The sequence below is a fragment of the Monodon monoceros genome, unplaced genomic scaffold (assembly GCF_005190385.1).
Source record: "Monodon monoceros isolate NGI ecotype Baffin Bay Population unplaced genomic scaffold, NGI_Narwhal_1 Super_Scaffold_11, whole genome shotgun sequence".
Taxonomy (NCBI): Eukaryota; Metazoa; Chordata; class Mammalia; order Artiodactyla; family Monodontidae; genus Monodon; species Monodon monoceros.
Window position 1 is genome coordinate 10,747,512 of NW_021703767.1, and position 11,910 is coordinate 10,759,421.

Sequence of the window (11,910 nt, forward strand, 5' to 3'; positions counted from 1 at the left end):
GTGTGCGCCGCTGCTCGCGCTGGCGCAGTGGGCCCGGGCCGCCTGGGTGGGTGCGCCGCTCGTCGCGCATGCGTTTTGGGCCGGACGGCCTTCGTGGGGTCGTGACGTGGATCACCTGGCGGAATCGCCCTGGCCCCGGGCAGGTTCTCGTTCTGAACTTACCTGAGCTGGAAGACGGCGGTCGGAGGGCGGGCGTCGCGGGGGCTCCTGCCGCTCAGCCGTCTCGCATCCCTGGACGCTCCTCGCTGTGTGCGACTGAGGGCACGTGGCTCCCCAGAAGTTTCCAAATTTAGCGTTCATGTTCTTTGTCCAAAATGCGTGTGTTTTCCCTTGGGATAGCAGTAGGGTGCCCGGTACTAGGTTCCCAGATTCCTTCATTCAACAAGCGCTTAGAAAACCGGAACGGAGTTTGAGTCCACTCAGTCCCTGCGGCACGGGAGGGCGCAGACTGGCCACCCTCCCCCCGCCCCCCCTCCCCCAGTTCAAGGATAACGAGAGGGAGGTTCACAGACTTCTTACTACGTGCTTGGCTCGCCATTTTTTGGTTGAGGAAACTGAGGCAAGGGAAGATGATGTGGCCGGCGCAAGAAAACGTGTGAATTGGAGTGGCAAAATCTAGATTTGAACCCAGGCAGGCAAACTCCGAATCCCATTGGGACATCTTGGTGGTGGTGAAGAACGAAATGTTAGGGAGTGCAGAGGAAAGGACAAACTGGAGGATTGGGGAGAGGGGGGTTAGTTCTGTCAGCAAGTGAAGTTTTCCTGGAGAAAGTAACTAAAATAGCTTTGTTCTAAGCACTTTGTGGCAATTTTCTAATTGAAGTCTCCCAACAAGCCTATAAAGGACATAATATGACTGTAACCACTTCACAGATGAGGAAATGGAGACACAAACTGATTAAAGTAAATTGTCCAGGGATGGGGCTTCCCTGGTGGCACAGTGGTTGAGAGCCCGCCTGCCGATGCAGGGGACGTGGGTTCGTGCCCCGGTCCGGGAAGATCCCACATGCCGCGGAGCGGCTGGGCCCGTGAGCCATGGCCGCTGAACCTGCTCGTCCGGAGCCTGTGCTCTGCAGCGGGAGAGGCCACAACAGTGAGAGGCCCGCGTACCGAAAAGAAAAAAAAAAAAAATTGTCCAGGGTTTTAAAACCAGGAAGCGCCAGAGCTGGGGTCTGACTCTGGGTAATCTGGAGCTAGACTCTCTCAGGGCAGCCACTATAGTCCATAGGTTCCTTTTCAAATCGCTTCTGATCTATGCTGTAAGAAGTAAATGGGGCTCAGGTCATTTGGAGCCAGTAGACCAAGCAGAAGGAACTCTAAAAGCAAACGGGGTGGAAAAGAAAACTAGCAAGTTGTTTGAACTGGCATTTTCAGTTGCCAGGTTGAAAGTGGCAAGCCTGGGTTTGGTGGAAATTGAAGCTGGAGTGACAAACGGGGACAAGTGGCAGCAACTGTATACCCAGAATGCTCGTAAACATTGGGCATTTCTCCCATTCCCCAAAAGTAAAGTTGGTACTGATAGCCCTCTATGTTGGCCCCATATACTTGAGTGATGATAATAAAACATACTTAATTAGGAAAACCTAGGTTTTCCCCCCTTAATTTGTTTCCTTGTGTCAAAGATAAACAAAGCTGGACACCAGTTCAAGTGTTAAGGATAGACTTTATTAAGCAACTATTGCAATAGGGGAGAGAGTCCAGCATGAACTGAACTCAGCTTTGTCTTGCCAGAGGTAACTGGGCATTTTAAAAGGGGAAGGAGGGATTGGGGCTGCAGGCACTTGAGCAGAGTCAGGGAAGTGGAAATTTACAAAAAGCAGAGGGGATTGGTCAACCTGACCTGGGCTTGTTAACAGACGCTTATCGGGGGGAGAAACAAAGTTCGATCTTTATGACTGTCCGCCGTGGTGCATGTTAGAGCAACGTGCCCACAGGTTGGGGAGAGTTACTCCTTGAATGTTGGCACCTCAAAGAGACAAGACAGTTCTGGGTGGTAAGGATTTACACCTCAAAGGGGGAGACAAAGGATTTATAATTGTAAGATTTCTAAAATAGCTGCCCTAGGAGGGATTCAGGGGGCTGATTTGCCTACCATCAGGTTTTGGCTGGCACAAAAAGTAAATTGAATTTTCTTAGGCAAGCACTTTAAAGCGGGCTGGGGTCCCCTTAGGGACGCAACCTAGAGCTGTTAGAAACTATGGTAGTGTTAGTTCAGATGTGGGGAGGTGGATGATATCTTTTTTGCCAAGAATGTGCAGTGTTTATAGGGCAAGAGGTCTAGTCAAGAAGGCTCAGAGGAGCCTGACCAGAGTTTGGTCAAAGACATAGTCATTGTCAGATGGTAGAAACCTTGGATTCCTGTCTGGATCCAGACCCAAGGCTGAGATTTTGTAGCCTGGGTTGCTGCTCTGGGCACACTGGTGAGAATGTTCTGTGTGGTACAGCATTTCTGGGTTTCTGATCTAAGGAGGGAAACCACTCTTGCCGTATCTGCTCTTGGAACGTGAATGGCTTTCTCCAAAACTGTATTTAATGCTTCTGTTAGCATAATTGCATCTTTGTTATTAGGAAACAGACCTTGTATATATCTCACTCTAAAGACACAAAGCTTGTAATCCATATAAGACGTTGAAGAAGGACTCCTGTTTTGAATTTTGTCTTAGTGCCCTGAGACTTGAGGCTCTGCTCACAATTGCTCTGCTTGGCTGAGTAGATGGGAAGCTGGAGGAAGAGAAGAGTGTAAGGGGGCATGAAGCTTCCTGAAGCTACAGCCCGTAAGTCCGTCTTGCCATTGGCTTTCTCCTCTCAGCTACTCTCTAGACCTTAACCCGACGTAGGCGAGGCCTCTGTCCCGGCTCTAGCTCTGCCCCGGCTCTAGCTCTGCCCCCTTTGTGTTGCTCTCTGTTATAATGTTGTCACATTATATCGTTTTGATGTTCACGTGTCTGACTCCGCCTCGACTGAGTGAGTTCCTGCAGCTCTGGGAGTCCCGTTCATCTCTATACTCCTGGGGTCTAGGCCAGTGACCCAAGCAGATAGATATTAAATGATGCTTGATTGAATTGATGAATGAAGTCGCCTAATCTGTGGACTGGAGATTCCCGTCTACAAATGAATGGATTCTCCCCTAGAAGCTCTAGAAGAACACAGCCCAGTGAGTCCCAGTTCAGACTTCTGACCTCCAGAAGTGTAGAAGAATATATCTCTTTGTTTTAAGCTGGTACATTTGTGGTAATTTGTTACAGCAGCAGTAAGAATCTAATACAGGATTAGGAACCAGCATGGTGCCGACCTTCGGCTCCAGACCCGCTCATAACCGTCCTGAGATAACCCATGAACCCTTGGTGTGCCTGCTCTTTGAACATGCACTTTCTTGTAAATTACCCCTTACAGCCATGGTTGCTTCAAGACTAATGTTGACACAACTGTTTCCATTAGCAAATAACTTCCAAAACAGGAAGCACAGAGGCTATTTTCTTAAGGAGTATGTTTTGACAGTCTTTGGCCAACTCTTGACTAGGCTTATTTATTTATTTGTTTGTTTGCTTGTTTTTTCCTGTGCCTAATTTTCTGGTATTAAAGCACCCAGACTCTCTAGACATCTGGAAAGAGAAGAGAAAAAAAAAGAACACTATGATCTCCAAGGTGTCTTCCAGCCCTGACATTCTGTGATATTGTGAACCCCAAGCTTCAAAATACTAAGCGGTTAACAGTCTGGCTCTTCAACAGACAGCAACAATTCAGCCACTTTCAGTATGTAAGTGACACTAAGTTTCTTGAAACTAAGTGGAAATAAGTAACTGTAAATAGGGAAAATACATTGAGTGAAAAGAGTTGTTTATAAAGCAGTGTTACAATGTTTTATTACTTTTTCTATAATAACCAGGACTTTTAAAAGTTTTCTGTGAAATTTTAAATGTTAATTAAAAGGTATGTTTCTGTTGCACCAGGTAGTTCTTAAAGATTCTATTTCTCTGGTGTGGACTCTTTGCCCTTGTGAAATTTTGTTCTGTCTTCAGACTTCCAAATAAACTCAATGCTAGGGAAAAAAGACACATAAAGGAACCCCGTGGTTCTATTCATTCATCACTTCAGACTCTACATTCATGAATTAATAAATAAATGCTCCTACATCAATCCAGTGAGCAAGTGACAGATTTTTGAACCCCAGCTTCTGGGTAATACACCTGGGTTATTTATAAATTGATTTGGTCACAAACAAAATGTTTCATGAGGAAGAAGATTCAAAGATTTGTTAATCTCTCCTTTCTAGCCCCACTGCCACTGCCCAGGCATGTTACTTCCAATTTGGCTTTATTTTCACTATTGACATTGATTAAAATGACATTGACATTGCACGAGAAAGAAGAGAGGTCTTCAGCATAAATTACTGCTCCAGTGAGCAAGCATAAATCACTGAGATTGAAATGTCCCCTGTCTTACTTGACCAGCCACCTGATCTCCATGAAAATTCTCAACAGAGAGCGAGGAACTTAGTGTCTTCTAAGCATGGCAACTTGGATTGGCTCCATGACACTGGCTTCTCTTCATATTTGCATATCAGACGTTGGCTGTATGCCTCTCTCGCTAATCAAGGAGACACTCTGAGCCCCTCTGCACCAGTGTTCTCGTGGATGGTGGCCCTTGATTCTCCCAGGTTCACAATTTGACTTTTGTACTTGTCTTGCCAGTCCTCCACAATGTACTGGTGGTACGGGTCGTTGGAGTGTTCTCGTCTCTTGGATTTCACTGTGCTCACCAGGATGGCTACAATGATGAAAGAGAACATTCCGATCATAACCATAAGGTACAAGATGACATAGTAGAAGTTCTCAGCATCGACCTTGGCTTGCAGGGCCTCTTGCGCAGCTGTTGTGTTCCTGCGCCAGTTGTCCATATAAGTCACAAAAATCCTTTTGAAGACATATTCCAGTGTCTGTGTCAGATTGGATGGAGTAGGCATATTTCCCTCCTGCTGCAATTTAAAGAATAAAGTATATGAACAAGCTTAAGAAAATGAATTCTTTCTGCATTTGGCTACCTTAAGGGATGGTGCGAGGGGCATGCAAGGGGGGGAAGTAATATTATTTCTTCTTTACCTGGCTGGTGACTGAGTGAGTGCATACTTTGTTATTCTTTAAATTTTCTTTAAATTTTTCCCTCTGCTACCTCCTCACCCTTTGGGGCCTAGCTTAACTTGATGCATTGTTTGCATTCATGATATCTTACAATAAAAGTTTAATGGAGTACATAAAACTATATGTGTTATGATCCCAATTTAAATATGTGAATAAATATACATGCAGATGAAAATGGAAAAAAGACTGGATAAATAAATAGTTCAAAGTGTTAATAGTGGATGGTAGGGAAGCAGGGGACACGGGTTCGTGACCCGGTACGGGAAGATCCCACATGCCGCGGAGCGGCTGGGCCCGTGAGCCATGGCCGCTGAGCCTGCACGTCCGGAGCCTGTGCTCGGCAAGGGGAGAGGCCACAACAGTGAGAGGCCCGTGTACCATAAAAAAAAAAAAAAATAGTGGATGGTATACTCACAGATGTTTTTTCCTTATATTTTTCTTCTGTTCAAAATTTTCATCAATAATCTTGCATTCATTACTTTGTTTCTAAATAGGTCGGTCACCTCACAATGGCTAGCACAATGCCTTGTTCATAACAGATACTCAACAGACATCAGCTGAATGAAGCAATGACTGATGTATGTTCTGTGTTTTCAGAGACTTATGGGTCAGAAGCTTGCAAGGGGCATTGACAGACTTTGCAATCTGCTCCATCTCCTATGTCTAGGCAGTGCTTTTTCCAGTTATACCAAAGAGATGAGTATGTGTATCCATATTTGAAAGAAGTACTTTAGGCAAGTTATACAAAGGAACAACCTGAGAGATCATTGATATTTCTCAACTCCCACTCTCTTCTCCATCCTCACTTTCACTGGGCAGCCACCAGCATCTCTCACCTGGCTGATACAATGCAATGCAATACAACCGTCCCCAAAACTACCTCCCCAGGGTCACATCTGCCCCCCTCTGACCTGCACAGCAGTCGGTGTGCTCTTTTTAAGAGGGAAATGGGAGCACATCATTCCCCTGTTTTTAAAATGATGCAATACCTTCCTGTTCACAAAATAAAATCCTCATTCTTTAATGGGTTTACCTGGCCTGGCCTGGCTGGCCCCTGACCACCTCCCCAGTTACTCTCCGCTCGTGGCAACTGGTCTTCCTGGCCTGCCTTCCTCCACATCAGTAAACCTTCTCCTGCTTCAGGACATTTGCACATTCTGTTCCCTCAACCTGGAATACTTTTCCCCTTCTCTTCCCTCTACTACCTCCTCACCCTTTGGGGTCCAGCTTAACTGTCACTTCTGAGAAAACTCCCCCGGCCCTGCTCTCAAACCCCACCCCCATCATCACTTTTCTCCAATAGCATCTTATTACTTTTCTTCAAAGCACTCTTCCCAACATGTGGTGCTTCTGTGTATATGTCGCTGTGTGTGTGTGATGATTGGCTTATGGTCTCACCTTTCCCACTGGACCATGATGTCTGTGAGGGCAGGGCTCACATCGCCTCTGTCTACCTTGGTTTAGTGAATGTTGGCACTAAACCAACTAAACTGGCACACAGTAGGCACACAATGGATGTCTGATGAGTAAATGAATGTGCCGGGAACACGCTGGCATCGGAAATGCAGCGATAACGAGTACGAGAGTTCTGCCTGTGGAAGCTCGGTGTAGTGGGAGAGATGCAAACAAACAACCATGCAAGGTGCAGGGAGTTGTAACAGGTGTGAACAGAGCGGGTTGAAAAGAAACTTAACAAATAGGTAAGATTGCCCCAAAGTACTCACCAAGCATATTTTCCAAGCAATGTGACAGAGGCACGCTTTCTCCCCCTTAAAATAACACAGTTCACTGTGAAAGAGTATAGCTAAACCAGCTTTAATCCGAGTCAAGACTTCACCACTGGCTCCTTAACCCTTGAAGAGCCCAGGTCTACTCATCTGGGGGGAGCTCACACTTGTTTCATCCATCCAAAAAATTCCATCCCACCCTCCCCTCCCGTGGTCTGTAGGGCTCACCTTACAAACGTGACGGGGCCGGATCACTTCACCTACCAGTGCCCTCACCCTCTGTTTCTGCCAACCCTTTCCCACAGCTTCATCCAATAAAGAAAACTGTGATTTTCCCAGCTTATATATCCCCCTGCTGCACCCTCTGGAGAGAATTCAGTTTCCTTCTGTGAAGCTAAATTGAAGAATGGGTAGAACATAGAGACAACTAAAAAACCAAACAAAGAATGAAAACAAAAAAGAATCCCAGAGGAGCTAAGTGTACAAAAGCAAAGACTGGTGGGTGATGAGGGAAGTTCGGTCTAATGGAAGGCCCCAAGGGACTGTGGAGTATGAGGCAACTGAGAAGGGGAAGAAGGGGACCTCCTCAGGGCAGAGAATTGGGTCCCCTTCATGTTCTTCCTGCCAAGATGGGAAATAGTCTACTTATTTCTGCTCATTGGACAGCGGTTCTCTGAAGCAAGGCCAGCATGCACTGGGCTACATGAGGCCACCTTGGATCTGGGTTCCCCCAGAGAGGAGTGGGCATCGCGAGCTCCTCCATGCTCTGAGCTCCTCTGCCCGCCCACCTCCCGCGCATCTCCTTCGTGGCTGTGCCGCTGCGCTTGGAATTCCAGTGGCGCCCCTGAGTGGAGGGAGTAAAGTCCCCGTGTTACGGGGGAAGGACAGCAGGGTCACGCTCACTGCCAACATCGTTCTGCGAATGCTTTCATCAAAGTGACTCTTCAGCTTTTCACCACCTGTGAAAACTCTGGGCCAGGGCCTGTTCCTCCAGGGCTCCGAGAGACCACAGCGGACACAGGAGAGGCATCTTCTGAGGCTTAGCAAGACCATCCAGGACAGGGTGCCTCAAGGGAAGCCCCAGCTTTCCACGCTGGAATGTGGATGGGCACTTTAAGTATTGAGGGGAAGGGGCAGTGGGGCGGAGGGAGAGAGGAGAGAGCACTGAGCTTCTCCAGGACTTTCCCTTGGTTGCCCTTCTCCCTCCCACCCTCCCTATCCCACCCCTCTAGGTGGTCACAAAGCACTGAGCTGATCTCCCTGTGCTATGCGGCTGCTTCCCACTAGCTATCTGTTTTACGTTTGGTAGTGTATATATTAGTCCATGCCACTCTCTCACTTCGTCCCAGCTTACCCTTCCCCCTCCCCGTGTCCTCAAGTCCATTCTCTAGCAGGTCTGTGTCTTTATTCCTGTCCTGCCCCTAGGTTCTTCAGAACCATTTTTTTTTTTAGATTCCATATATATGTGTTAGCATACGGTATTTGTCTTTCTCTTTCTGACTTACTTCACTCTGTATGACAGACTCTAGGTCCACCCACCTCATTACAAATAACTCAGTTTCGTTTCTTTTTATGGCTGAGTAATATTCCATTGTATATATGTGCCACATCTTCTTTATCCATCACACTCACACATTTTAAAAAGATGGTTTGCTCTTATAGTTTCAGAAACCTAGGTCGGCAGTCTCCCGGTCCACAAGCTTTTCCCCAACCTCCCAGCATGGGCTGGAGGTCCCTTTTCTGTGTTACTCCTGCAAACTGTCATGTGTGTTTGCTTGCTTGTCCTCAATTTTCCCATTTATTGTGTGCTCTTCATGGGATGCTCAAAACCACTCTAAAATGTAAGCAAGTACCTCCATTTTACAAACGAGGAAACTGATGTTTAGAGAGAAAGTCCTTTGATTCCAAATGACATAAGCACTGAGCTGCTGGAGAGCTGAGATCGTTTTATTCACCTTCAAATCCCAGAACTGCACCTGGGTTGATGGATAGCAGACCTTTATTACAGGTTCGGTGACTGAATGAACGCTCCTCTCCTGTGTTCTACAGAATTCAACTGGAAGCTACAATAGTGATTCTTAACTTATTTGTGGGGAGGGGAGGGTCCCTAGCTTCCTTGAAAAACAAAATAAAACAATTTGACTTTATTTTTCCCCAGAAAATTATACATATGCACATATGAAGCTCTGCATTCACTTTCAGGGGACTCCTGGGGCCCCTAAAGCCCAATCAAAAATCTCTCGAAATGCCTTTGAGATGAAGGACTTCAGTGCCGAGATCTCCTGAAGTTGGGTTTGTTTCCAGGTGTGGGCGAGGCAGCCTTCACGGGCCTGTTAGAGCTAATACTACTGATTATCTGTTCAGCTCTTCTATATAATATGGACAAAGGCCCACTGCTAAGCAGGTCAGGAGGTGCTTTCTGATAACACGTAATCACAGAGCTGAAAAGGACCTATGGGGATTAACTGCCTAAGTGCTGACCCCTGGCCAGCCTGAAAAGGTGGAGTCCAAGGAAGGGTCACTATTCGGACACTGTTGCGTGAGGCATGGCTGGGCAGCCCATCGTCCACAGGCAAAAATCAAATCACAGTGTGTGAAAGCTCTTTCATTGACGGACCTTCTGCTAAAGCAAGCAGATTAACTTTTCTGCTACCCAGAATAACTATTTAACTGATAGACGTTGACTACATTTGGTATAAACACTTACCCCTCCTCTAAGTAGAATATACCATAATAGGCATTCACCCTTGGAATGTGAAGGCAACTATTATTCATGTTCTGTTGAACCATTTGAAGTTGCCCTTTATAGAGGTTAAAAATGGTCAAATATTGGCAATGTCCCATATAGTTCAAACTAATACACGTGGTTCTACATTTTCAGGCATTTTTAATAGATGGTTCTTGCTCGGTCAAATAAGAGGATGGGCCCCTGGAGATTCTTTGGGCTGGTCTGCTCCTTTGGCAGGGCAAGTAACTACAGCCCAGCGAGCTTAAATACCCTGTCCAAGGTCATAGTGCTAAGTCTAGAAACCCAAGTCACCCAGGCTGTTGCTCAGCCCCCGCTCTGTCTTAGCAGAGGTCACGAAGCCCGCTAACTCCCTGCTTCCATCGCCTGCGACTGGTCAGCTCACTGGGCAAAAGAAACGAGACCGAGACCAAGGCTCGAGCCCATGTACTCAATTGATTGTGCCCTATCTTCAGGACACATAATGACCCCCTAATTCCAGCTGTGCCTGTCACAAACGTGCGTAATTCATGACAAGGGCAATCTGACGCTATGAGGAAAGTAACACGCACTTGATCCCCAAATCCAGAGTTCTCTTTTCTAGAGAGCTTGTGGATTACTAGCATCATGTGGACGTACAAAACGCAGCAGAGTCTTCCATTGTTACAACAGGAATAGTACCAGATGATTATCTACATTTACCATGAAACTCCCATTAAAAAAATAAACGCTCAAAATTTTCATCCAAAGGCAATTACTGAAGAAATGAGTAAGGAAAACACTACAAAGAGAAGATGGAGGAGGAGGAAAAGAAGGAGAAGAAGAAAGAGACAGGGCTTCCCTGGTGGCGCAGTGGTTGAGAGTCCGCCTGCCGATGCAGGGGACGCGGATTCGTGCCCTGGTCCGGGAGGATCCCACATGCCGCAGAGAGGCTGGGCCCCTGAGCCATGGCCGCTGAGCCTGCGCATCTGGAGCCTGTGCTCCGCAACGGGAGAAGCCACAACAGTGAGAGGCCCGCGTACCGCAAAAAAAAAAAAAGAGACAGAAAGTATGCAAAAGAGGAAGGAGGGAAGGAAGGTGCGAAGGAGGGAGGAGGGAGGGAGGGAGAGAGGGAGAGGGGATGGGGAAGGGAAGGGAGGAAAGGCCAGGTCTTGTACCAGGAAAATCATTCCTTTTATAATTTTCTGTAAAAAAAAAATAGCTTTGTTAATTAATTCCTAAAACAATAAAGTATTTTCAGTGGAAACTTGCTGTGCGGTGCGCAGCAGTAGGGAATTCCTCGCTGCAGAGTCAGGCTGTCCCGCACCTTCTCGCTAACGCCAGGAGCTCGAAGGATGCTGCGTAAACCTGGCCTGTGGGCAGCTTCAGCCTGCACCCAGCTGAGCCCTCGCTCACCGCAGTCTGCAATCCTAGGCTTTTATGAACGCAAATATTTAATCTAATCTTATGAGGAAAGTTAAATACTGGCCGGCAGTTGGGAATTAACCTTGGTGCCGGTGGCGGTGTGCCTGCGTAGAGTCTGGTGTTGGGCACAAGTTCCCTCTTCAGGCACAGTGATGCCAGCTCCAGCCGGGGCAGTGCCGGGGCACAGGGAGCCGCCCAGGCTGGGACAAGTCTTAGTGGACAGCACCCTTCCCTGCAGACCTCGTGGGGAGGGAAAGCGTCACAGACAGTGGACATGAATATGTCCATCTCTGAGCGGTTGGTGTGTGTTGAGGAGAAGGCCAGTATGATCTGCGGCAAGCATCCCTATTCTGACCACTTCCTGATAAGCCAAATTTCGTTTAATTGTCCTCTCTAGGACAATTTCCACATGACTTATAACTACACGGCTGTCTGGTAAAATAGAAACTTGCCACAGAAAGGTGTTATATGGCGGAGATGGAAGCAAGTCTGCAAAGTATACAAAGAGCTGACAAATTCTACTTACGAAAAGATCCTTTTCTATCATAGTGGGAGTCCTTGGAATTGGTCAGAGTGGGACTTAATAAAAGCTGACACCCACCTACTGAGTACTTACCATGTGCCAGGTTCTTCTCAAACGCTTTTGTTGTATCAGCATAATGTGATCATTGCCACACCCAGTGCAGAAGGTGCTATGAACCTTACAGCTGAGGAACGCAGGCACGGCGAGCTCAAGAGGTCAGAATGACATAGAGGTAGAGCCAGGATTTGTGTCCGGTTCCTGAATGGCAGCTGCAGAAGTTACACACCACCAAAGTCACTTGAAGGTCACGGGGCTGGCCAGTACTCTGTAATGTACCTGTGTAAAGGAAGGTTAACTTTGCTTCATTTTGGATTTTCTCATTAAATGATGCTC

General features: G+C 47.0%; 1 protein-coding gene across 1 annotated transcript; it reads right to left on the reverse strand.

Annotated features, from left to right (window-relative positions):
- Positions 1-4,297: 4,297 nt before the first annotated feature.
- Positions 4,298-10,009, reverse strand: KCNE2 (potassium voltage-gated channel subfamily E regulatory subunit 2). Its single transcript, XM_029215529.1, has 2 exons — positions 9,906-10,009; positions 4,298-4,975 (listed from the first exon to the last, which is right to left on the reverse strand). The coding sequence occupies exon 2, from the start codon at positions 4,961-4,963 to the stop codon at positions 4,592-4,594; it is 372 nt and encodes a 123-aa protein (XP_029071362.1). The 5' UTR covers positions 4,964-4,975; positions 9,906-10,009; the 3' UTR covers positions 4,298-4,591.
- Between the last annotated feature and the right edge of the window lie 1,901 nt (positions 10,010-11,910).

Coding starts and splice junctions, on each gene's coding strand:
- KCNE2 (XM_029215529.1), bottom strand. CDS start 4,963: ATGCCTACTCCATCCAATCTGACACAGACACTGGAATATGTCTTCAAA.